General features: G+C 41.0%; 1 protein-coding gene across 6 annotated transcripts in view; it reads right to left on the bottom strand.

The window, feature by feature from the left end:
* Positions 1-27,403, bottom strand: part of MRAP2 (melanocortin 2 receptor accessory protein 2) — a 123,531-nt gene that overhangs the window by 19,821 nt on the left and 76,307 nt on the right. For 3 of the 6 annotated variants that reach the window (XM_049092324.1, XM_025444783.3, XM_025444781.3), the window contains exon 2: positions 6,697-6,830. In XM_049092324.1, the coding sequence (XP_048948281.1) occupies positions 6,697-6,823 (127 nt within the window). In that variant the 5' untranslated portion in view covers positions 6,824-6,830. Of the gene's footprint in view, positions 1-6,696; positions 6,831-16,917; positions 17,095-19,256; positions 19,325-27,403 lie in introns of those variants that run through there. The other 3 variants (XM_035698124.2, XM_025444780.3, XM_049092325.1) reach the window with 3 other exon arrangements.

The raw sequence follows: 27,403 nt of genomic DNA, 5'->3' as shown, positions 1-27,403 counted from the left end.
GCTTCCAATCTCATCTCCTTCCTTCCCCCCCACCCAGGAGGTCTTATTGAAATTTAAGCCAGATGCTATTCTTCTTCTCCAAATGACATCTCAGAGAAAAAGTCAAAGTCCTTAGCATGACCTCAAAGGCTTTAATACCTCTTTCCTCTTTTCTATTCCCTGACTCCTTTTGCCACCCTGCTTCATCCATTCCTCCGGCATCATGCTGGTCTCCTTGTTTTTCCTTGCATGTTCCATTTCATTCTTGCCATGGAGCATTTTCTAGAATGCTCTTCCCCAGATATCTTACAATTCAATCTCTCACTTCCTTCAGGTCACTTCTCAAATTTCTCCTTCTCAGTATGGCCTTTCATGCTCACTCTGTATAATTTTACCTCCGAACTCCACATCCCCTTTCCCTAATTTATTCTTTTTCTATCACCATAATGCATGGGTTTATTTAACTTGGTTATTGTTTATCTCTCCTACTAGAAGGCAAGATCTATAAGATGACATATTTTTGTCTTTTCTGTTCACTATTGTATCTCCAGTACCTAAAACAGTGCTTACATAACCTGTGGTCAGTAAATATATGCTGAAAAAAGAGTGAATGAGTGCATGTCCATTCTGCTGGCACGAAATATATATATTAGATATATGTCCAGCTCTGATATATTATAGGTTTAATACCAGATGCAAAACTGAGACCAACAGGAAAATTCGCAATTACCATCAGAGATTGTTTCTCAGACGAAAAACCTTTTAAAGGTAGGAGTCTATTTCAACAAGCAGAAGAACCTGATCTAACTGAAGATGGAGCTACTATTGCCAAGTATGATCTGTTATAGGTAAAGCAAATGAAGGTAACTGTTATTTTCAAGAAATGCTTCCCTTTGAAATGTCTTACTTCTATTTTTCTAAACCTGCACCTGAACTGGCTTTGAATACTGCTCTGCAATACAAGAAGACACACTTGAAGGTCAGAATCACAGCATTTTAAGATGGAAGAGACTAAACCAAAATACATTGTACAATAGTTGACTTAATCTTTTCTATTTTCCTGTATGTCTGTGTTTTACACTTATTATTCTTTTCTATATGTCTATATATTGTCAGGTTCCTGAAATGAAGGACCTCTACTTTGATCAGATTTCTTAAATCAGAACAGTAAGGATTCACCTAGGCATTTTGTTTTTTTCTGATGTGAATGCTAAAACTAACAAAGGCACGCCTTATTAATAGTATAGTAGGTAAAGTTAGTATTCAATGTGTCACCTGTCTGCCTACATTTTGCAGGAATTCTTGCCAGCTATAATCATTTATAGAATATAATATGCTAAAAAAGATTTTCAATTGTCTCTAGAAATGTACCAACCAAAATAATAGCAGCAGGCCTGTCTTCTTTGTCCCTTAAACTAAGGAAAAGTGATAAGAGCAAACTGACAGAAAAATAAAACTTGTGTACTATGCTGTTAAAGTGCATATTGTTGGGAAATATTTGGCAATTTTCCCAGTCATTTTGCTTTCCACTAAAATTCTTTTTAGATTTATTTATTTATTCATGAGAGACACACAGAGAGAGACCAAGACACAGGCAGAGGGAGAAGCAGGCTCCTCACAGGGAGCCCCATGCGGGACTCAATCCTAGACCCCGGGATCATGCCCTGAGTAAAAGGCAGATGCTCAACCACTGGGCCACCCAGGCATCCCTCCACTAAAATTCTTAACAAGCAAGTGTTCTTACCTAAAGATTGCACTCAGAAAAACAACAGGTTAAAGAATTAAAGTAAATGAAGGAGGATCATTTCACACCTTGACAGTAGCAGCCTTCCATTGGATAATCAATGACAGCATATCCTAATGAAATGCATGTGCTTTTTAAAATCCCCACAAAGAAATACTGAGAGAACATCAATAAAGGAAGGAGTGAAAGCATCTAACTATTACTATTCACTTCAGGGATAAAGGATATACAGTTTAATTAATGACTTCTTAAGGAAAAAATATAGTAAGTCCTTGATCCAATAAATGAGTAACTGAAGCCCTTTGCAGCCCCACTAGTGGATACCAGGATGTGGAACCAGCCAGAATATTGTTACAGGATTTTCTCTGCCTTTAGTGCCCACAGTTCTTGGTCACATCACTTCAAAAAATGAAGAGGTAGACCAGATGAAGAGTGGTGGGCAGCAAAGCAATGTTTATTTAGCAATAATATAAAACTCTGAGAGAGGGAGGGGGTGTCCGAGGAAGTTTAGGGGTTTTATGAGCTCTTTGTGGAACTATCTTAAACAATCAGAGTGTGCTGAGTCATGCCAATCAGGGCTTTGGTCACACACCTAGGTTAAAGTCTAGGTTAATGTCAATGTGCTGATGGTCTTTTTTTTTTTTTTTCTTTTGGCTGACATCTAGGGCCTTAGGTCTTAATTGTCCCTTGCGTGTAATTCTGACAAATGCTTGGTGGCTATTTGCCTTATTTTAGGATGTTTTGCAGAAGTCATTTCTGCAAAGGCTGCAAAGCAGAATGCTAATATAGTCCTCTCTAAGCTGCAAAACAGGATGTTAGTGTTTTGGTTTAGCTGTCCTGATTCCTTTCATGTTGGGGATCCTGACCCTGACTACCTAACTGTTCAACTAACTTCTAACAGTATCGCTGCCCTCCAATTGCCCCACTAGAGGCTCTACCATTGCCACCAATCAACAGTGGCTTCTAGGTCTCAAAGACCCACAAATGAAGCCTGGGATCTTGCAGTCCTTTCTGCAACAGGGAAATGGGGACAAAGGCTAGATCACTTAATTAGCTCAAATGGGCAGTTGACCAGGATGGAGACTTAGGAGGCTCCTGAGCTCCCCTCTTTCCACAAACACACTGAATCCACAGCTATGTATGAAGGAATTTCCTCTGAAAGATATCCAGAAACTAGCTAAGTCACTCCTATACCTCTAGCAAATGAAGAAGAGCTGAGACACACTCTTGACAAACCCCCACCCCCAGCAGAGCAACATACGGTTGGATGGAAACCTCCAACTTCCAGCTTCTCCGTAAGAAGGGAAGGGACAGCACATCTAGAGCTCCACTTTTAAGACTACTGCACAGAGATGAGCCCCTAAAATAGCTAGCTCTGAAAGCCACAAGCGCTGGGGCCATGAGAACCCAAAGACTATAGCAAACAAAAAAGCAGTAATTCAAGGGCATGCAAGGCTTCACCACAGCTATCCCACCAAGGCTCAATGCAGAGGAAGCAGGCCAAAACACTCATTTCCCATTCTTTGCCTCGAAGGGGTTTACCTGCATACTTTAAAGGATGCTGCCTTAAGGCCAGGCTTCTAATTTAGCACACATCTAGTGGCTGCCTGCAATCTTTCCCAGAGTGCAGAGAAGCTGGCAACCAACCCTGCCTTCTCCCTCCAGTCTGTTCCAATAAAAACTGGGAGACTTGGTTGAGTCACCAGTATTTCCCTGTAAAGAGCTTATATACAAGTCTGACACCCTAGTTCTTGTGGATACAACCCAAAGGATGGGCTCCCAGTCTGCTGGCTCTGATACCAATAGTGCTTACATTTGAGAGTCCTATAGGACTATAGCAAACAAAGAAGCAGTTCTAAACAAGCATAGGAGCACTTTCACAGCTATCTACTTGGCCTAGAAGAGAAGACTCAGGCAAAAATTGAAAGAACTCTACTACCTCCATTTAAACCTCAAACTTTCTAATTAAGTACTTCTTTCCAGCTTATCTCTTAACTCAGGAAAAAGATTCCTGGGCAAAGCATCCCCTGATGGGAACCGAAACTACCCCATCCAGCAATAAAAGACTACCCTGAGCCAGCAAGACCCTGCCCATGACTGACTCTAAGACAATGATCAATCTGACTTTTACTGCCCACCTTTGTCTCACATTTTCCTTAAATAAACCTGGAAGTATCTGTGTCACTTTGGAGACAGTCTGAGACACTAGTCTGCTGTCTTCTTGATGTTAGCCTCACTGAAACAAATTCCTTTCTTGTTCCACCAGCACTCATCTTTCTGCCTTTGGATTTTGTCAGCTGCAAGTGGCCAAACCTGATATGTTTAGGAACCCCAGAGCTGGGTGCTCTTGCACCCCTGCACCCCTGCTACAAAACGTCCATCTCCTAGTTTCTCCCTGGGAGGGGTTTAATTGCATAGTTTCCCAGCTACTGCTTAAGGATCTGGGTTCTAATCAGGCTGCATCTAGGAGCTCACCACAGTCTTCCCCTTGGGGACACAGACAAGTCTTGACATGCCTGAACTACTGAGAACCACAGAGAACAAAGAAGTTTGCTTTGACAATCATAAAAATTCAAGAGGCGACTAGGACGCCAGGCTAGGCTAAATGACAAGGCTGATCTCTTACACAAGACCACACAAAACTGGGAGAGGCAGCTGTTTTCTCTAATGCAAGGAAACTAGCACAGAGAGTCAAGGAAAATATAGAAATAGAGGACTATGTTTCAAATTGAAAAACAAGATAAATCTCCAAAAACAGATCCTAATGAAATGGAAATAAGTGATTTGCCTGATAGAGAGTTCGAAATAATGGTCATAAACATAGCAAGCAAGCTCCTTGACATTGGTCTTAACAATGATTTTTTTGATTTGATACCAAAAGCAAAGGCAAATGCAACAAAATAAATAAGTGGGACTATATCAAACTCAAAAGCCTCTGCACAGCAAAAGAAAGCACCAACGAAAGGAAAAGGGAACCTCTGGAATGGGAGAAAATATTTGCGAACCACATATCTGATAAGGGGTTAATATCTAAATATAATAAGGAACTCAAAAAAAAAAAATAAGGAACTCATACAATTCAATATCTAAAAGCAATCCAATTAAAAAATGGGAGAAGGACCCAAATAGATATTTTCCAAAGACATCCAAATTGCCAACAGGTACATGAAAAGGTGCTCAACATCACTAATCATCAGGGAAATGCAAACCAAAACCTCAACGAGATACTACATCCCTATTTGGACATCTATTATCAAAAAAGACAAGAGATAAAAAGTGCTGGCGAGGATGTAAAGAAAAGAAAGAAACTATAAGTGCACTGCTGGTGGAAATGTAAGCTGGTACAGCCACTATAATAAATAGTCTGAAGGTTCCTCAAAAAAGTAAAAATAGAACTACCTATGATCCAGCATTCTCACTTCTAGCTAGATATCCAAAAGAAACAAAACCATTATCTTGAGGAGATATCTATGCTCCCACGTTCACTGCAGCATTATTCACAATAACTAAGGCATGGAAGCACCATTTACATAGATGCTCAGACACACACAAATATTAGTCAGCTTTTAAAAAGAAGGAAGTCTCTTGTCATTTATGACAACATGGATGAACCCTGGAGGGCATTATGCTATGTGAAATAAGGCAAATAGAGCAGGCAAATACTGCATGGTAACACTTATATGTGGAACCAAAAAAAAAAAAAAATACCCTCAAACTCATAGAAAGAGGGAGTACAAAAGTGGTTGCCAGGGGCTGGGGGAAACAGGGAGAAGTTGGTAAAAGGGTACAAACTTTCAGTTGTAAGAGGAATATGGTCTGAGGATCTAACATAAAACATGGTTAGTATAGTTGACAATGTGTATTGTATAATTGAAATTTGCAAGACAGTAGAACTTAAATGTTCTCACCAGAAAATAAAGAAAGAAAAATATCTGAGGTGATGAGTGTGTCCATTAACTCCATGGAGGGAATCTTTTCACAACGTATCCATATATTAAATCATCACTTTGTACCCTTTAAATGTATTACAATTTTGTCAATTATATCTCAAGAAAGCTGAAAAAAATTAGAAAGTCTTCCTTTCAAGGGAGCAGCAAGTGAATGTGAGGCATCATGAACACCAAGACAGGTCAGAGTGGCAGCATCCAGGAAATACTAAGAGAGCAAAAGCATTTCCTTTGCCATATTTGCATCTCCATTTCTAATCTTTCTTAGAGTTCGTAATGAGTCCCATTAAGCTGAAGCTGTTAAGAGCCTAAAGTGTTAATGGTGCTATGGATATTCATTCTGAAACAACCAAACATCTCTGGAATATTTATGGGGTAACCACTTCCTACCTGGGAGTGGGCAGTAGCTTCTGGAAAACAGATGCTTTGAGTTGGCCAGTCAGCATGCAGTTATGACTGGAGTTGAACAATAACTTTGCACAGAACTGTATTTCCTCACTCTGTGCTAGATTATTAATCACTCCAATATCATGAAGCACAATTCATGCCTATCACACTGTTAGGAATGGTTGCAGAATGTTCCAGTCCATCATTGTGAACACACACAGATAGACTGCTTTCTACAGTCCCAGAAAACCAGGAGGGCTGAAAGGATGCCACTGACCATGTATTACAAAAAGAAAGTTCTTCAAATAATAGTTCCAGACTTTTCTTTTGTACATATTCTTGGTCCAAATGTTGGACCAAATGTTCACACAGTTTGGGAGAGGTGGAATCATTAATACTTTAAAGCAAATCTCAATTTGAAACCAAGTTCTCTCATTAAGGAAATCTTTCAAGTTCTTTATCACTCATGTAATACCGTCCCTGAGCAATCCGCGTATGTTTGGAAGGGGTGTTTTCTGTGACATGGGGGATACAGAACAGAGTTGTATAAAAAGAATGTTCAGGAAAATTAATCACTGGAGATTTCACAGGTTAAGACAAATACATTATGTTTACAATGGGGAATTGTATAAGACTTACATTTATGAGCCTTCAGTCCTTCAAAGGACACTGGTCCAATTTCATAATATTCATATTCCCAGGTGTAATCAGAATTAGGTGCAGATGGCTGGGATGTTCTGTTAGAAATTAATCTCTGGGCAGACATCTCCACCCTGCACAAATGGAGAAAGGCAAATATAGAACCTGTTAATTCATCCTCAACTGCACAGATACTCTAACTGCTCTTGACCACATTTAGAAGTTCAGAAGGCAAAGTCATCAGAGAAGTCCCATCCACTAGGGCAGGGAGAGGTCCTCACTGGCTGCCTATATTTCACACCAAATGGTCATAATTTTTTTTTAACGTCTCCACTAGACTGGAATGTTTTTGAAATCAGACCCCATGTCTTTTGTTGCTGTCCCCAGAACTTAACCCAGTGCCTGGCACATAACCAACTATCAATAACTGATTTTTAAAAAAGGAAAGGAAGAAGGGAGAGAGTATATCAAAATCTCTGATCTTATAACTTCAGCCCCACCATGTACACCTGCATGAGTATGCAAAGAGTCTAGAGAAAATAAATAAAAAGTACCAGAAGTGAACTTCTGGTATATTGAGCACCTGCTATGCAAAAAGACAAGTAATCAGGGCAGCCCTGGTGGCTCAGCAGTTTAGCATCGCCTTCAACCCAGGGCATGATCCTGGAGACCCGGGATCGAGTCCCACGTCAGGCTACCTGCATGGAGCCTGCTTCTCCCTCTGTCTCTCTTTCTCTCTGTGTCTCTCACGAATAAATAAATAAAAATTAAAAAAAAAGACAAGTAATCAAAGGCTAATTAAATGAAGTAGAAAAAAAAGAGACGTGGTCAACAAAAGTCCCATAATAGGAGAAGATCCTCGGTGGAAGCCTGAATCTTCCCTACTGCTTATTCCCAAAATTTGTCCTACTTTCAGGATATACTGAGTGTCTCCTTTGTGATGATTTTAGATTTAAAAACTCTGATGCCCTTGAGACAAGAGGTTGCACTGTGCAGCATGAATGCCAAAGGTGACAAATCAACAGAGCCAATGTTCAATATTGAGCATCCACTGTGTGTAAGACACTGTAGATTATGGAATGGGAGAAGATGCTTAAAATATAGACACGGACTCCACAGATCTTGCTTTATATTGGAGGAAAGAATACAAAGTAACAAATAGTAATATAAGGGAAAATTTGAAATGAAAAATCAGCCCAAACCAACATTCACTGAGAAGTCATAACCACTGGTTCTCATCCCTAATAACTTTCTGAAGTTCCCTTTCTTCCACCTACCTTGGGTCAGTATCACCCACTACTACCTCTGGGTCACAACCTATAGAGAAGTTGAGGCAAAATCACTATCACTCCTCTGCCCAGAGGCCTGTGTCTCATCTTTCCTTTTTCCTTTATTCCTTAATCCCCAGTCCTGGACTCCACAGAAACAAACTCCAACCCCTCAGCATCATATTGTTCAAAGGACAGTGTGCTCTGATCCAGAGATATATGCTAGTATCAAAACCGGAATGTCGCTGTGAGTGCCCAACCAGACAAATAATTCCTGCAAAAGTAAAAGAGAATGTACCACTTCTATTTTGGAAAAGAAAGGTACACAAATTTTAAGAAAAGCTGACCTTCAACGAAGTATTCGGTAACCTTTCTAACATCAGCACAAAAATAACATAAAATCATTACCACAGTATTGTCTTTGGTCTTTTTATTATTTGAACAAGGGATTATTTCCCTTGATGAAATAAATTTCCTCAGGAAATGAAAATTAATAACTCAAACCCAAGAAACACTATCCTCATTTATGAGCACTTCCTCCAGAAGAAGAGAATTGTGCGTGAGGGAAGAGTAGCTCTTCAGTTTTAGGATTCAGAGATAAATGGTAGATTCAGATATACATAATGTCCATTTGAGACTGTTAAGAATTTCACACCATGCAGGGAAGACATGAGATTTGAAGATGGAGGACCAGAGTTTTCATATGTGTTCTACCTCCATTTGATGTGTTGCCAAGAAATGGTTCTGGCTACCGTTACTAGTAGACACCATTATCATCCCCCTTCTCCAGCTGCCTAACTGGTTTTTCTGCTTCTGCTCTTACTGACCAATTGTGATCCACTCTTCACCTATCAGCCAGTTAGTTAGTCATTAGATTTTATTTATTTATTTAATTTATTTATTTATTTATTTATTCATTAGGGAGGGAGGGAGAGGGAGAGGGGGGGAAGAGAGGGAGGGAGGGAGGGAGAGAGAGAGAGAGAGAGGAGGGGGGTGCACAGGGAGAAGCAGGGTCCATGCAGGGAGCCCGACGTAGGACTCAATCCTGGGTCTTCAGGATCATGCCCTGGGCTGAAGGCAGTGCTAAACCCCTGAGCCACCCGGGCTGCCCCTCAGCCAGTAATTTAAAAAAGAAAAAATTGCCTTTGTCACTTCTTTGGTTAGTATTTTTCAATGGCTTCCCATTTCTCTAAGGACAAAGTCCAAAATCTTTGAAAGGTCCTACAAGGTCATGACTTGGGTCTTGCTGTCTCCTCTCATCTTGCCTCATACGCTACCAAACTGTGCTCACATTCCCTGCAGTTCCTCAGAGACGTCATGCTTTGTGTTCCCTGCTCACATGCTCTTCCCTCTGGTAAGAATGTGCCTTTATCAGACCATCCTATCCTATTCCTCCTTGCCTGCTTATTCTTATCTACAAATCTGGCCCACCACCTATTTTTGTACAACCTCCAAGTGAAGAATGTTTTTTATAATTTTTCATGATTGGAAAACAATTTTTTTTAGAGAGCTCATATGTGAGCATGGGGGAAGGGGCAGAGGGAGAGAGAGAATCTTAAACAGGCTCCATGCTCAGTGCAGAGCCTAATGTTGGGCTCGATCTTACAACCCTGAGATCATGACTTGAGCTGAAATCAAGAGTTGGATGCTTAACTGACTGAGCCACCCAGGCACTCCTGGAAAACAATTTTTAAATAATATTTTGTGACATAAAAAAAATTTTACGAAATTCAAATATTGGAGTCCATAAATAAAGTTTCATTGGAACACAGCCACCCTTGTTTTTGTATTTTTTTTTTATGGTTTCTCTAGTATTATAATAGCAGAGCTGTGCAGTGACAACAGAGATAGTATGGTCCAAAAAGCTCAAAACATTTACTTTCTGTTATTTTATAGAAAAAGTTTGCCAGCCCTCCTTTAGAACAATGGGGGTAAAAATCTAAGCTTCAATTTTTCTCATCAGGAAAATGATGATGATAACTACCCATTTCATGGAGTTACTGTAAAGATTAAATGTGATATTACGTGAAGTATGGGTAGTCAGCACCCAGTTAAGGTCAACACATAGCAGCCAGCACTATTATTAAATACTAGTCTGATACAGAAAAGCCTAGACTTCTTCTTCAAGCATCACTAACTTCCCTGTCAGCCAATTCCTATCAAATTCACCATGTGGTTCATTGATCTGTGCACCCTAGAAAAATGAATAAAATTATAATAAAAAATTACTCAAAAGGCATTCATTTAGATGCTTTAAAAGTTTTAATGAGAAATATGTCCATCATGGGATTCCTGCTGTTCCAACAAGTCAAAAGTATGATAATAATCTCTCCTGTTTTTTAAGGAAAATAATATGAAGTCTGGTTTGACCATCTCATTTTTATTGGAAGTCAGGTATTACAGGCAGTGTAATAAGCAGAGCAGAGAGAGGCACTAGACTTCATCTAGTATTGAAATAGATAATCTAAAAATAACAAAAAGTACATAAAACAATGAAGGAAATAAAGAGGGGAGGGTTTTCCATTCTCTGTATAAGCTGTTCTCCACATCTGTACCTAGCAGTGACCCCTGTGCCTGCCCAGGCCGATGTGCCCAGCAGGCCTCCCTGCTACTCTCTCAAGTCAGAAAGAAGCATTCTGGCCACCCTCACAGGGCTGGCCAGGAACTAGCAAATAGACTTATGTCTGTACAAAACCTCAGATATCCAGAAATCTCAGTGCTTCATTCACCAGAGAGAAAGGGTTTTGTCATTCCTTCTTTTACTCTCCCTTACACCATTCCTGTTGACCTAAATGAACTATTTAGGGATGGCTACAGATCAAAGGGTAATGAAAGGCACATGTGCAAAGATCCTGAACGTGGAAAGTCCATGCTTTAAGAGAGAAGCAAAGTGCTGACAAATGCCTGGAGATGAGAGGTGTGAAGAGCAGAGCCAGTCTTATCACAGGTTCTCCAGGGAAGAAGAATGAAATGCTAGACGGCCTCTCCCAGAATGGCCATCACTTTGGTAGCCTTTAGATAACAGGGGGTGGGGTGGAGCAGGAGGAGGCTTTTGCTGTCACCAGGTATTTCATCTAGGTTCTTGAATCCCAAAGTTGGGTTTGGAGGACAGCATCTCTGCCCCCACCCCCTCAAGCAGTCACCTAGCACCCTTGAGAAAGCCCATGGGACAACATTTTTCATCCACGTCTCAAATTCATTGGCTTGGGCCATCAAACATACAAGGGCATGAAACAAACAGAAGACTGTAGTCTGGCAGGATTTTGTACACTGCCCATTTCTGAAGCTTAGAGTTGCCTGTTGGAGTTTTGCAGAAACAGAGGCTGGCACTGTCTCACCATCTGGGAAGTGCCAGCACCTCTGGGCTGTGGCCCCCAGAGTCTGATATTTCCACTACAGTGAAAATATCTGGGCCACAACACCCAGTGTGGGAGAGGCAGCCTGGTGCCAAGGCTTGCTCACCGGGGTGCTGAAAGCAAACAGCTGCTCTCTCCAGAACACAGCAAACAGGAAATGCAGGGCTCAGCGATGTGGCTGCCTTCTATGCCTCTGCTGCTCCTGAGCACCCCCTCCCCAGATGTCCTTAATGTCAGATTTCTTCATAATATTAGCATCATGAAAAACAACTTCTTCCAGAGGAAATGCATCCTAAGCAAGCTTCCTAGAGCAGCCCAGCAGCCGAGAGACCAAGCGGCTGAAAACACTCCTGACAACAATAGTGAAAAATTATAACTGAGCCTTTAAGCCACACCTGAGAAGGAAGCTTACTTTTTCCAGGTGCACATGTGGTAGTTTAGGCCAATTTATATAGACCTGGAGGAGGGAGGAAGGTCTCAAACCCAAACGGAGAAAGCATGGCTAGCAGCCCCAGACAGCAATCAAGGCCTTGTAAGCATCACCCCTTCTCCCGTACACATTTCCAACACTCTCATTCCTCCCAGTTACCCCATCTTTCTTCCTCCAATCCAGCTTCCTACACCACTCCTGGGCACACTGTGTCCTTCTTAAAGACAGGTCAAGCAACTCTCTCCACCACCTTCAAACTGGGAAGATACCTGTGGAGAGAATAAAGGCTCTTCATCCATCTCCTTGGAGGGCCATGCTCGGTAGGCATGCCAACAGGGCTATTTTCTTGAAGTTGGACCTTGATTTCCATATTAAAGTGTAAACATCAGCAAAAGTGTTTTCCCAGTGGCTACCAATTCAGTCACAGGACATTAAGGAGATCCAAAAGATGCCTATAAACCCTACAAAATGAGCGCACGCGTACACACACACGGCAGCCTAGCCAGAAAGGTACTCCAAAAAGCTCTGACCAGTGCCACAGATGGGAAGCCCATGGTAACCAGCATGTCTGGAGGAAAACCGAATGACCCATTCAGATTTGAGGTCAAAATTCCCAATTGTGCACTATCTTCTTTTTCTTTAATCTCCAAACTCCAGTAGTGGGCCTACCACCCAGGATGCAGTCTCTGTTCTGTTCTATCCAGGTCTCATTGGTTATCTGTTCTCATCTCTTTCTTCCTTCTATTCCTAAGAACAAACTTCCCCAGCAAAACACAGAGAAGTCACTCTCTTAAGCCATCATCCTTGGTCTCTCCAAGCAAAGGCATTTCAGAAACCAAAAGTAAAGCCTGGTTAGCCTGCACTCTGGTGGCTAAGGAGCCCAAGGTCAGATCTGAATCGTATCTTTAGAAGCTTAATTCTCTCATTGCACAGAGATGTGATGAGGCCCTCAAGTGAAGACTATTGGTGCACTCAGTTGACCTGCATCTCAGTGAGTAGGACCACACAGAGATCAGATGAGAGTCTGCAAGCTTATGAGTCAGATTCATCAGAGCCCCTGATGAATTTCCATAAGGCATTTCCATAAGGCAACACATCCCAGCAAGGAATTATGCTTTACCTTCTAAAATTGGAGCCTCTGTGGTCTCCTCCCAGGGCAGTGCTTAAAAAACTGCAGACGTTTTCCCCAGTTTACTTTTCCTTTTTATAGATTCTGTGTGAGCCACTCCCTTCTGTTTGGACTCATCACTTTAATTCTCAAGTTTGCATATTCCTTTTCTGTGAACCCATTTTAAATCAGCGACTTCTTTCACAGAGTGTGGATTTTTATTTCTTCCAGTTGAAGAGGTCTTGCTTCTGGGACTTTGAAGTCTTCTCCTCCTAACTACTTTCTTTTGACTGGAGCGTGCATCTTACTTTTGAATTCTGAATCTCTGGCCACTTAGGTCAGCCTAGAGATATCACACACTCACACACAAATATACATACACATGCACTTGTTCCCTTCTCAAATGGACATATTCCCAAATGTCTCTATACTACCAAGTTTTATGCTATTCCTCAGTATTTCCTAGAACATTACCCAGCAGACTTCATAAATGTGGTGACTGACATTTGGCAGAGAAATTCTGGATGCATCTTCTTCCTGTCTATCCTCACATTTCTGCCTCATAGTAGCAACTTGTTCCAGGAGCAAAGCATGGAATGGACAGTGTTCCCAGGCCTGGAGACTACCTCAGAATTAAAATCAGAATCAATGCAGATAGAAGAACGACTTCCAAAGCTAGACACAGGACTTTATATTTTGTGCAGATAAATATTCAGTCACCATCTGAAATGGAGAGATGCTTAAATAACAGGTGGGCTTCCTTCTTCCATCAGTGGGTGCCTCCAAGAGGACAGCGGTTTAGACTCTTAAATCTACCTCCTCAACTTATACCCTGGGCAGCCACATAGCAGTAGGTAGACTAGAAAGTAATTTTTTTAGAGTTATCATTTCCTGACTCTGTCAGACTCCCTAGTTCAGTCCAGCAAATGGTTACTGCATGAACCCAGGTGCTGGGATACAAAGACTATCCTTGAGCCCTTTGGGGATGGTAAGAGATCTTTGCATTACACCATAGAACAGCCTGTGCTGGGACTGTGCGGACCAGTCCACAGTGCCCTTCTCTTCACGCTGGTAAGCACCAACAGGGCAGAGCCTCTTCTGCTTTGCTCCCCTGTATTTCTAGCAACCCACACAAGGCCTGGTTCATAGCGGAAATGCAATAAATACTTGTTGAACTCATTTCTCATTCTGTGGAGAAGCCACAGAATTATCTTCTTTCATTCTTACTTGACCCTTAACCTGAGAACAGAATTCTCCCATTCGAACAGAAACTTCAGCTGGACAGTGAGAAGAACATCATACTCACACAGGGGGAGAAAAACACCCCATAAGGAAGCCAAGATGCCTCCATCTGGAACGAATTTCACAAAAAGAGACGAGGCATGGCTCAGAAAGAGACGTGGGGGTGGCAGGCACACAGCTCCTAGCAACCACACCTCAGCCCCAGCTCTGAAGATTAAGGAAGCTGTGTTTTCCCAGTCCTCCAAGGATGAGAAAGGTAATGAACTGAGTCACACTGACCAAGCATAGGAGAATGATTTATAACCACAGCATCAATTTGGTGAACTACAATGAGGAATAAAATGGCCAAGCAGACCAGAGCAAGTGCTTCACATGATCTCTAAAACAAACTCTAAAGATCCAAAGATTAAGGATGACTGTGGAAATAGGGCGAAGGAGTCACATAATAAAACAGGGCTCTACTCCTTTACTCCACTACACGAGTGTCAAGATGCCATGCTGTATGTCCTATATCCCAACATGTTTGTCCTGCTGTAGCCACAAAGCGAGGCCATACCTATGATGGGTTGGGATCTCTGCCCCAGAAATGCCAGAAGTTTAACTCCTACCTCTTTCTACACACCTTGCTTTCCTTGGTGTGGACTTCAAGAAATTCTAGGGATTTTGAGCATATCAGTGGAATCCCAAGTTGGCCACTCTATTACAGCAGGTTTTCTCAGTCCTCAATATTATCTATTTATTTTTGCTCTATTCCTGAGCCTTCAGAAAAAATAGGTGCTTTTACTAAGGTTGGGTACCTGTGTGGCTCAGCCAGATAAGCATCTATCTGCCTTTGGCTCAGGTCATGATCAGAGGATCCTGGGATCAAGTCCCATGTTGGGCTCCCTGCTCAGCAGGGAATCTGCTTCTCCTGCCCCTCCTCCCCACTCATGCTAAGTAAAATCTTTTTAAAAAGTTAAAAATCACTAAAGTAAAAAAAAAAAAAAAAACAAACAACTATCAAAAAGCAGGGCTTCACAATGAGATATCACTTCACACTCATAGGATGGCTGTTCTACAGAAAAAAGCAAAAAACAAAATATAAGTGTTAGCAAGGATGTAGAGAAATTGGGACCCTTGTGTGTTGTTGGTGGGAATGCAAAGTGTTGCGGCTGCTATCAAAGGCAGTAATGCAGGCTCCTCAAAAATTTAAACATGAATACTTTATAATCTGGCAATTTTGCCTCTGGGAATATTCCCCAAAGAATTGAAAGCAGAGACTCCAACAGATATTTGTACACTGAGGTCCACAGCAGCATTACTCACAATAGCCACAAGCTGGAAGCAATCCAAATGTAGATTGGCAGATGAATGGATAATCAAAATGTAGTGCATAGACGCAGTGCGATATTATTCAGCCTTAAAAAGAAATTATGACACATGCTACAATATGGATGAATCCTCAAAACATTATGCTAAGTGAAATAAGCTGGGCATACGAGGACAAATATTGCATAATTGCCCTTATATGAGGTACCCAGAGTACTCCTATTTGGAGAGACAGAAAGTTGAAGGGTGGATGCTGAGGGCTGGGAGAAGCAGGGGATGGGAAGTTACTGTTGAGTGGATTCAGAGTTTCACTTTGAGATGATGAAAAGGTTCTGGAGACAGTTGCGATGGTTGCACAACAATGTGAATTTTATATTATATACATTTTACCAACAGTTTTTAAAGTTCTAAAATTTTTTCTCATAAGAAAATAATAAAAATCAGCACTTTCCACCCAGTGTACCTGAGGGAAATGTAATTGAGAGCTCTCCAAAGCAAAATATCCCGCTTGGGGACTTCCAGGCACTCCTCCCCCGTGTGCGTCCTTCTTCTATGGCCAACCTTCAAGTTGTATTTGGCTTTGCTCTTTTCAAGAGACCCTGTGGTGATTCCTTTCCAGGTAAAAGGAATATTCTGTCTCGGTTGGGAGGAATCCTCCTTCTCCGTGTCGGAGAGAGCCCTGGGCAGCTGTGAGAATACTGGTGCTGGCCTAGCTGCGGTCCCCTTACCTCCGCCAGGCATGGAAATGCACTGACTGCTCCCCAAGCTCTCCTTCTGACCAGCTTCACCTTCTGCTGTCCCTGTCATTAGCCAACCTCATTTCAGCAGAAGTCCATTACATATTATCCTTCCAAAGCTTCCAGAGCATTCTTGTGGATTACCTTTAAAGTCACAGAGAGGACAGGACACCCAGGTGGCTCAGTGGGTTAAGCAGCTGGCTCTTGATTTTGGTTTTTTTTGTTTTTTTTTAAAGATTTTATTTATGTATTCATGAGAGACACACAGAGACAGAGAGAGAGAGGCAGAGACACAGGCAGAGAGAGAAGCAGGCTCCATGCAGGAAGCCCAATGTGGGACTCGATCCTAGGTCTCCAGGATCACGCCCTGGGCTGAAGGTGGCGCTAAACCGCTGAGCCACCCAGGCTGCCCTGGCTCTTGATTTTGGCTCAGGTCCTAACCTCAGGATCCTGAGATCAAGCCCGGTGTCTGACACTGTGTCTGCTTGAGGATTCTCTCCCTCAGCCTCTGTCTTTGCCCATAGCTTGCACACACGTGCTCTCTCCCTTTCTCATATAAGTAAGTCTTAAAAAAATAAAGTCACAAAGAGGAAGCACATAATCTCCTAAAACTAGCTCAAGGCCCTGGGGGAATGTTTTTTGGAGACCAGCTAAAATTCATGGCCTTGGAAAACAGAACTGTCCAACATTTTTTTTTTTTTTTTTTTTTGCCAAATAAGGAAATTTTTTTAAGACAATTAGCGTCCCATAAACAAAAAGTCATTTTAAGCACCTTCTAAGTGAGGAAGAGATAACCTCGCAGTAACAGTGGTCCTCTGCAAGAAAGTTAGCAGTCTGACATCCACATCTTCATAGCAAGCAGATACTCTTACGTGGGTGCGCATTACATCGCCTCTGTCCCCTGCATTCACATGACAGCTGACTAAAATGGCTTACATATTCATTCTCTCTGAAACCAAAGGAAAGGACTGAAAGGGACAATGTAAGATTGCTTTTCTACAGAATCAATGATTCTGTAACTTAATACCCAGTCGCTTCCCATTTGCGGCACAAAGTCAACGATGTGTGTCTATTTGTAAAAACTGTGTATGCGTGCCTGTGTGTGTATATACATAGTGCAGTATGGATATGGTGCTGTCACAGGCTGAGCTGTGTCCCTCTAAAATTGAAATGCTGTAGCCCTACCATACCTACCTCCCATACCTCAGAATGTGGCTATATTTTAAGACAGGGTCTTTACAAAAGTAAGTTAAAATGAAGGCGTCAGGGTAGGCCCTAATTCAATCTGACTGATGTTCTTACAGGAAGTGATAAGGACACACGGAGACACCAAGGCCACTTGTGCACAGAGGGAAAACCACAAGAAGGAGCCAATGGATGGCCACTTACAAAGCAAGGAAAACGGCCCAGAACAGATCTTTCCCTTAGTTCACAGGGGAAACCAGCCTTGACACCTTGATCTTGGACTTATAATCTCCAGAACCGTATGAAAATAAATTTCTGATGTGTAAGCAACTCAGTCTTTGGTATTTCGTTATGACAGCCATAGTAAACTAATACAGCTTTGATTAATTAGATAAAAACTGTCCTAGAAAGCCCATTAAAAATGACTTGCTTTATACCAACCACTTTTACTGTACCTAAAAAATAAATATATTTCTGGAAAGAAAACCATTTTCAAAATGTCATTAATCTGCCCCACTATATGCCATCTTCAACAAATACATTTCTGACGTTCCTTCAGGAAGAAAGAGCACTCACTAGTTTTGCACATGCTAAAACTAGTTTGGGTCAATTCAGCCCACTGAGGATATTTTAAACACTATGAGCTCAACCATGAAAGATTTAGTGGACGTTGAAAAGTCAAGGCCTGTGCCCTCAAAGAATTTGGGCTTGTATTTGAAACCGAACTCTCCTGTTAAATGTCAGCCCTTCAAATATGCACACGGGGAGATTAAGGTGTGACACAAAAACCCGATGACACAAGTAGGCAACAGGTGAACAGGTTCATCACAAAAGGGAGACTCATTATAGCACAGGAGCCAGGTGGGGGAGAGCTCAAAGACAGTCCCTCTGAGCCCTTGCCTACTCTATTCCACTTGCCAGTGTGGACTGTCATCTACCCCCACTTGGGATTCCTGCCATCCTTTGAGAGTAGGGCTCAGTCACCATTTCACCCAGAGAGCCCTGCCCAAGCCCGAGAGGACTGTCTCCCTTCCTTCAAATCCCATCCCATGGATTACCAGAATCTCTCAGATAATGAGAGTATAAATCAGACTCCCTCAGGATCAGACTTCGCCTGTCGCTGAATTCTCTTGCCAATTTATAGGGCTGCTATTATAAAACATCACAGCCAGGTGAATTACCATTTTAACAGTACTAGGGAAACAACCACCCTTTCCATTTTAATTACTGGAGTTGTTGAAACACTTGGCATAATAGGGCTAAGGAGAACGAGACTGGCCATATCTTAAATCACTTTGAGGATGATCTAGCAAACAAGCCTGTGTTGTATTTATTGCTCATGCTATCTGCCTCCAAACAGCACTCACCGTTCTTTACAGCCCTGAGCTGAATCATTCTTTTGACAAAACAAGCCAAAAGAAGGACCAGGTGTTTCAATCCCCATTCCACAGAAACAGAAATGTAAACTAAAGCAGAGCTCCAGACAGAGCCACAGGAAGGCTACATTTTCTAATGATCATCTTATCCTTCTCAATCTGGGATTCTTAAACTAGGATGTGGGTCTCTTCTAGTTTCTCCAGCTACCACACCAACTGCCAACCTAGTACAACCCCAGATTGTATGCCAACCATAGTCTGGGAGAGCAAGGCCAGGCAGGCTCCAGGCTCCTCATCTGCAGGGAGGGGCTGGTCAGAAGAGAGCCGGACCAAGCCAGCACAGCAAGGGTCAGAAAGTCAGTTCCCTGCTCTGCCTTCCTAGGTACTGGGGATGTCAGCCCCCTGTCTTAGAACATACCTGGATCATCCTCCTGGATCATCACTTTTAAGAGAAGCCTTGAAAGATGATTTTTTATATTAAATATGTACAGATATGTTATAGAGTAAACTGCAAATATCAAATGAATGAATGTTCAAGATGAACACATACTTGGTTCTGGTTGCCCTGGCCTCTGCTTCAGCATCCCAGAAATGTGGGTTAATCATCCTCTCCTGTTGAAGTAATTTAATGGAGATCTTAGTGGAGCCCTGGTAGGAATATATGTCAGTTTACAGGATACAGTTTCCAGATCTTTAGGTCTTCATCTGTTTCTTTCCTTTTTTTTTTTTTTTTCTTTACAAGAGAATGATATTTGGGGGAAAATCTGCACAAAGGTTTATAGAAAGACAGGTGCTGTATACACCCACATATCCTCACTTATCTTGAAGAAAGAAGTCTTTCTTGATCAACTAGGCAACTGTAGAGCTGACCTGTAGGAACCAGCTCCCTCAGGCTGCCCCGCCTTTGCCTTTAATTGTTGTTTTTGCTGTTATCAAGGACATGAGGAAAATGAAGGCACCTTTGGGGAGGATAATTATTTGAAGCTTATAAATTATTTGCACTTGAAGGGTTATACAATTTATTAATGTTCTCTAGTCAAGTGAAAATCCCATAGATCTTGGTAACAGAGACACAAACAACAATTCTACCCAGACTTTAATAGCCATAATTTTAGCATCCCATAAAAAGACGCTCAACTTCTGCTTTTTTACTTCACATCTCAGCAACACCATAATGGATAAAAGAATCATGTTTGCAAGGAAGGAGAAGTAAAAAATGTAGACTTTCTCCTCTTTCTAATAGGACTAAGCATTTCTTTTTTTTAATAAATTCATTTTTTATTGGTGTTCAATTCGTCAACATACAGAATAACACCCAGTGCTCATCCCGTTAAGTGCCCACCTCAGTGCCCGCCACCAGTCAACCCCCACCCCCAGCCCACCTCCCCTTCCACCACCCCTAGTTCGTTTCCCAGAATTAGGAGTCTTTCATGTTCTCTCTCCCTTTCTGATATTTCCCACTTATTTTTTCTCCTTTCCCCTTTATTCCCTTTCACTATTTTTTATATTCCCCAAATGAATGAGACCATATAATTTCTGTCCTCCGATTGATTTATTTCTTTTTTTTTAATTTATTTATTTATGATAGTCACAGAGAGAGAGAGAGAGAGAGAGGCAGAGACACAGGCAGAGGGAGAAGCAGGCTCCATGTACCGGGAGCCTGACGTGGGATTCGATCCCGGGTCTCCAGGATCGCGCCCTGGGCCAAAGGCAGGCACCAAACCGCTGTGCCACCCAGGGATCCCCGATTGACTTATTTCACTCAGCATAATACCCTCCAGTTCCATCCACCTCGAAGTAAATGGTGGGTATTTGTCGTTTCTAATGGCTGAGTAATATTCCATTATATACATAAACCACATCTTGGACTAAGCATTTCTTATTCTCCGGTCAGAAAGAAAAATCACTTTGCACCCTGAGATAAGCCAAAAATAACATGATCATCCTGCCTGAAAGTTGGTCTCCAAAATAAAACCCAGAACATGTCCCATAAACCTGGACTCCCTACAGAAAAACAATATTCTTCCTTTTTATTTGCTACAGAATATCTAAAGATAAGTCATGACTTTGGGGAATATGGTAATCATGCGCAAAAGTTGCTTTCAACCATGAACAATAGACTAATTAATGTACACTTGAGAACTCTGATAATCTTATGGAGTATTTTCTCTTAAGTATTTATTGTGTTTTTATTTGATGAGCCAGTCTTCTGAGCCTGACTCCCTTGAGCTGTAGGCAAGTAAATATTTCCTTTTCTAAGTGTTTCTGCCTCCACGTCTAAAATACATGTAACATCAAGCAAACAGATTATTACTCTTCACTAGTTCAAACCAAGCATATATAATCCATATTCTGAGCTGGCACAACTATGGGACCTGATCAAATGTCAAATTTATTATTCTATTCCATTGCCCTTTTAATATGGATTCAATGGATTTACCCTCCCTGTTCTCAGATGAACACTTGAGTAGATCCTATGACTTTTCTGCTCAAGCAACCACTTAAAAGTCCCAAAAGAATTCAAATGTGCAGTCTGGAAACAAAATAAACTCCAACTTGGTTATAACATTAAATGTCCTGCCCTACGCCAGCTAGGTCCTGCTGCATGTTGGTCTCCTGCAGGGATTGAGGGAAAGTTGACCTCTTTTCTTTTTTTCTACCTGATGTCCAACTGTCAGCCAGTTTCTCACCCCACCAAGATCAAAGTAGTACAGGATTGTATTAACTGTCTTTGCACACACTGTTTATGGGTGCTTTAGTGATATTCATTTTCCTTCAGCTGACTGACTGCTCACTCTTACCTTAGCCTCTGAATTTCTGGAAAATCTAGCTGCTAGGGTGTCCCACTCTTGGGCTGAATTTACAGTGGCCCCAGGCCAGTCCTCTCCCACATGGTCCCACCTGGAAATCCTCTGGCATCTCTTGCCCTAACAAAAAGTTCTCAAATATCTACATTAAAGTTTCTACTTGGGGGGGGGAGGGGGGGAGCTAGCACTTTCCTTTTGATTTTCACATAATCTGAATGTGTGGCTCAGTCAAAACTTGAATTCAGTACTTTATATATAAACACACGTAAATGTTTAGGATAGATTATTAATTCCCAATTATTTTTAAAGTGTATTTTACTCTTACATATCTAGTTAAGTTGAGGAATTCAACCATTGAAAGGGGCATTCAGAGACATAAAAGTCAATACTACCTCACTGGTGAAGAATCCTCCCCCACTCCTGACACAAGATCACCCAGCATTGGCTTGATCGGACAAACCTCTTTCCTCTTCCTCAGATATCTGAGGACTGGCCTTATAACTGGCCAGAGCTCTTCTCCGGCAGGTTAAACACTCACTGTTCCTCTTATGGCCTAGTCTTCAGTTATCTTCCTCTGGATGCTGCGAAGTTAATTTCTGTCCTTTACTAAGGGGCCACCAGAAGGGGATGCTATGGTGGAAGGACCCTGGGCTCCCTTGATTCAGTCAGGTAGATGATAGTGATTATGGGCCCAGGTTCTAATCCCGCTCTACTACTTATTGGCTATGTAATCTTAGGCAAATTACTTAATCCTTCTGTGCTTCAACTTCTTTATCTGTTAAATGAGAATGGTGATTATATTCCCTACTTCATGGGCTTGTTACAGGGATTGAGATAAAGCTGCAAAACACTCATAAATATGCTTGGCACGTAATAAGCTTCACACGAATGTCTATAAGCAATGGTCTGTCCTTGTCAGTGCAACCTAAGTTTGCTATTGAGCTGCTACTTCACATGATGGTCCATTCAGAGCTTGGGGGGGTGGGGCATTGAAATCCCTGGAATTTTTTTTTTTCACATGAATTGCTACTCAGGAGGCCAATCCATCTTTTACTTTTTAAATTGACTATGAACCTAAATACAGGACTAGAACTTCAACCTTCTGTGAGCTCAACCTTCTGTATTATTATCTCTTGTCCAGATATAAAATGTGCCTCGTAGAGTACCCTCCCAGATTTAGAGTTGCCACATCTCGGATATATGTCCCCTCTATGTCTTTCTCCCAGTGAATAATATCAAAGAGGTGCAGGGACAGGGACAGAGCCTTGTTGTACATCCTCTCTTCCCCGACTTTATCCTTAGGGATAGTATGAGACTTTGTAAAATGCTTCTGCAAAGCCAGGACACACTTTGGATGATCCATAATGGGGGGCAGGGACCAGTGATGAATTATTTGTATGCCCCTAGCTTTGGGAACCCCACTTTGCAAAATGTAAATAGCCACAGCCACCTAGCTGTGAATAGTAAAGGAGACTGTGCATTAGGAAGCATTGAGCCAAGTCACTGTCACACTAAAAACATTATTAGGTCAAAAATAAACATTCTCTGGAAGGGATCACATATTAGGCTATAAACCCAGTCTCAACAAATACAAGAAGATCAAAGTCATACCATGCCCCTTTTCTGACCACAACACTATGAAACTAAAAGTCAACCACAGGAAAAAAAATCTGGAAAGACCACAAATACATGGAGGTTAAATTACATGCTACTAAATAATGAATGGGTCAACCAGGAAATTAAAAAAAGAAATTTAAAAAATACATGGAAACAAATGAAAATGAGAACACAATGGTCCAAAACCTTTGGGATGCAGAAAAAGTGGTCCTAGGAGGAAAGTACACAATACAGGCCTATCTGAAGAAGCAAGAAAAGTCTCAAATAAAAACCTCTTCTTACACCTATAGGAGCTAGAAAAAGAACAAATGAAGCCTAAAGCCAACAAAAGGAAGTAAACAATAAAGATTAGAGCAGAAATAAATGATATAGAAACTGAAAAAAAAATAGAATAAATCAATGAAACCAGAAGCTAGTTCTTTGAAAAAAAAAAAAAAAAAAAGTCAAGAAAATTGATAAACCCCTAGCCAGACTTATCAAGAAAAAAAGACTCAAATAAAATTACAAATGAGAGAGGAGAAATCACAACCAATGCCACAGAAATACAATTATAAAAGAATACTATGAAAAACTATATGCCAACAAATTAGACAACCTAGAAGAAATGGACAAGTTTGTAGAAATATACAAACTACAGGGGATCCCTGGGTGGCGCAGCGGTCTGGCGCCTGCCTTTGGCCCAGGGCGCGATCCTGGGGACCCGGGATCGAATCCCACGTCGGGCTCCCGGTGCATGGAGCCTGCTTCTCCCTCGGCCTGTGTCTCTGCCTCTCTCTCTCTCTCTCTCTGTGACTATCATAAATAAATAAAAATTGAAAAAAAAAATATTAAAAAAAAAGAAATATACAAACTACAAAACTGAAACAGGAAGAAATAGAAATTTGAAAAGACTGATAATCAGCAAAGAAATTGAATTAGTAGTCAAAAAAAAAACCCCAACAAAAGTCTTCGGTCAGACGGCTTCACAGGCGAACTTTATCAAACATTTGAGTTAGAGCTAATACTTATTATTCCCAAACTATTCCAAAAAATAGAAATGGAAGGAAAATTTGCAAATTTATTCTATGAAGCCAGCATTACCTTGATATCAAAACCAGATAAAGATACCACACACAAAAAAGAGAACTATAGGCCAATTCCTCTGGTGAACAGACATAAAAATCCTCAATAAAATACTTTTAGCAGATCAAATCCAACAATACATTAAAAAAAAAATCATGGGGGATGCCTGGGTGGCTCAGTGGTTGGGCGTCTGCCTTCAGCTCAGGGCTTGATCCTGGGGTCTCAGGATTGAGTCCCGTGTTGGGCTCTCTGCATGGAGCCTGCTTCTCCCTCTGCCTGTGTCTCTGCCTCTATGTGTCTCTCATGAATAAATTATTTTTAAAACATTTTTAAAAATAAATCATGGGATTTTTTTTCCTGGGTTGCAAGCATGGTTCAATATTTGCAAATCAACAGGATACATCACATTAATAAAAGACAAGAACCATATAATCATTTGAATCGATGCAGATAAAGCATTTGACAAGTACAACATCTACTCATGATAAAAACTCAACAAAGTAGGTTTAGAGGGAACATACCTCAACATAATAAAGGCCATAGATGAAAACTCCACAGTTAATATGATCCTAAGTAGGGAAAAAGTGAGAGCTTTTCCCCTAAGGTCAGGAACAAGACAAAGAGGTCCACTCTTACCATTTTTATTCAATATAGTACTTGAAATCTCAGCCTCAGCAGTCAGACAACTAAAAGAAATAAAGAGGCATCCTAATTGACAAAGTAAAATTTTCACTAGTCACAGATGACATGATACTTCTATATAGAAAACCTGAAAGACTCCACCAAAAAACTACTAGAATTCATAAATGAATTCAGTAAAGTTACAGGATACAAAATTAATATACAGAAATCTGTTACATTTCTATACACTAAGAATGAAGCAGCAGAAAGAGAAATTAAGAAAGCAGTTGCATTTACAATTGCACCAAAATAGATAGCCAGGAATGGTCTGGTTTAGGAATAGACCTAACCAAAGATCTATACTCTGAAAACTACAAAACACTGATGAAAGAGACTGAAGATGATTCAAAGAAATGGAAAGACTGTCCATAGTCATTGATTGGAAGAACAAATGTTAAACTATTAACTAAAGACCCAGAATGCCAATTCAATATTGAAAAAGAAATGCAAAGCTGGAGGCATCACAGTTCTGGACTTCAAGTTATATTACTAAGCTGTAGTAATCAAAACAGTATGGTACTGGCACAAAAACAGATACATACATCAATAGAGCAGAATAGAAAACACAGAAATGAACCCACAATTATATGGTCAATCTCCAACAAAGCAGGCAAGAATATGCAATGGGGTAAAAAAAAACAGTCTCTTCAATAACTGGTGCTGGGAAAACTGGACAGCAACATGCAAAAGAATGAAACTAGACCACTTTCTAACACCATACACAAAGATAAACTCAAAATGGATTACAGACCTAAATGTGAGACCTGAAACCATAAAAATCCTTGAAGAGATCATAGGCAATAATTTCTCTGACACTGGCTATAGCAACCTTTTCTAGATAGGTCTCTTGAAGCAAAGAAAACAAAATATACAATTGGGATTACATCAAAATAAAAAGCTTCTGCACAGCAAAGGAAACCATCAACAAAACTAAAAGGAAACCTGTGGAATGGGAGAAGATATTTGCAAATGACATATCAGATAAAGGGCTAGTCAACAAAATACGTGAAGAACTTATAAACCTCGGGATCCCTGGGTGGCGCAGCGGTTTGGCGCCTGCCTTTGGCCCAGGGCGCGATCCTGGAGACCCGGGATTGAATCCCACATCAGGCTCCCGGTGCATGGAGCCTGCTTCTCCCTCTGCCTATGTCTCTGCCTCTCTCTCTCTCTCTCTGTGACTATCATAAATAAGTAAAAAATTAAAAAAAAAGAACTTATAAACCTCAATATTCAAAAAACAAATAATACACTTAATGGGCAGAAGACATGAATAGACATTCTTCCAAAGAAGACATCCAGATGGTCAACAGACACATGAATAGATGCTTAACATCACTTATCAACTGCAAGTCAATACAATGAAATATCTCACACCTGAGAGGTGTGACTAAAATCAACAACACATGAAACAAAACAGGTGTTGGTGAGGATGTGGAGAAAGGGGAGCCTGCTCACCCTGTTGGTGGGAATGCAAACTGGTGCAGCCACTGTGGCAAACAGTATGGAGCTTCCCAAGAAAGCTAAAATCTAGCTTTAAAATTTACTACAATTTAGTCATTACGTTATTTGGTATTTACCCAAAGAACACAAAAACAATAATTCAGAGGGATACATGCACCCCAATGTTTATAGCGGCATTATCAACAATAGCCAAATTATGGAAAGAGCCCAATGTCCATCGACTGATGAATGGATAAAGCAGCAGCAGTGTTTATAAACAATGGAATATTACTCAGCATAAGAAAAATGAAATCTTGCCATTTGTGACTATATGGATGAACTAGAGAGTATTATGCCAAGCGAAGTAAGTCTGTCAGAGAAAAGACAAATACCATATGATTTTACTTATATGTGGAATTTAAGAAACAAAACAAATGAGCAAAGGGATAAAGAGAGGCAAACCAAGAAACAGACTGTTAACTATTAACTATAGAGAACAAATTGCGGGTTACCAGAGGGGATGGGTGGAGGGATTGGTGAAACAGGTGATGGGGATTAAGGAGTGCACCTGTTGTGATGAGCTACTGGGTGATGTATGGAATTGTACAATCACTATATTGTACTAAAACTAAGATAACACTGTATGCTAACTGGAATTAAACGCTTCAAAAAATAAATAAGAGGTCAAAAATAAAGGATTCAGAGGAATTCTGACTGGCAAATTATCAGGTCTAGAGAACGGAAGAGGAGGAAGGCTACATTTTCTAGAATGCAGATGATATAATTTGCACAGTAAAAGGTGACTCCCACCAGAGTGGCGTTAGCCAGAAGGACCAGTGGGGGCAGCCAGAGGTAAGGATGCACACCTCTGCAGAGGGGGCAGGATAAACAACACAGAATACACTGACTCATATTTCAGAAAACAATATTCTCCCTTGCATATATAACGCACTCTGGTGTGTTCTCCTCCCTTCTATTTAAGGTCATGTTTTCAAAAAAAGGCTGGTGCAACTCACTATGTTCATAACCCACATTTGAAAAACGATGGCTATGGCGTGTCCCAACCGGCAACCGGGTAAATTGCTAGAAA

This window comes from Canis lupus, chromosome 12 (genome assembly GCF_003254725.2).
Source record: "Canis lupus dingo isolate Sandy chromosome 12, ASM325472v2, whole genome shotgun sequence".
NCBI lineage: Eukaryota > Metazoa > Chordata > Mammalia > Carnivora > Canidae > Canis > Canis lupus.
This window is presented reverse-complemented; position numbering and strand designations above follow the sequence as displayed.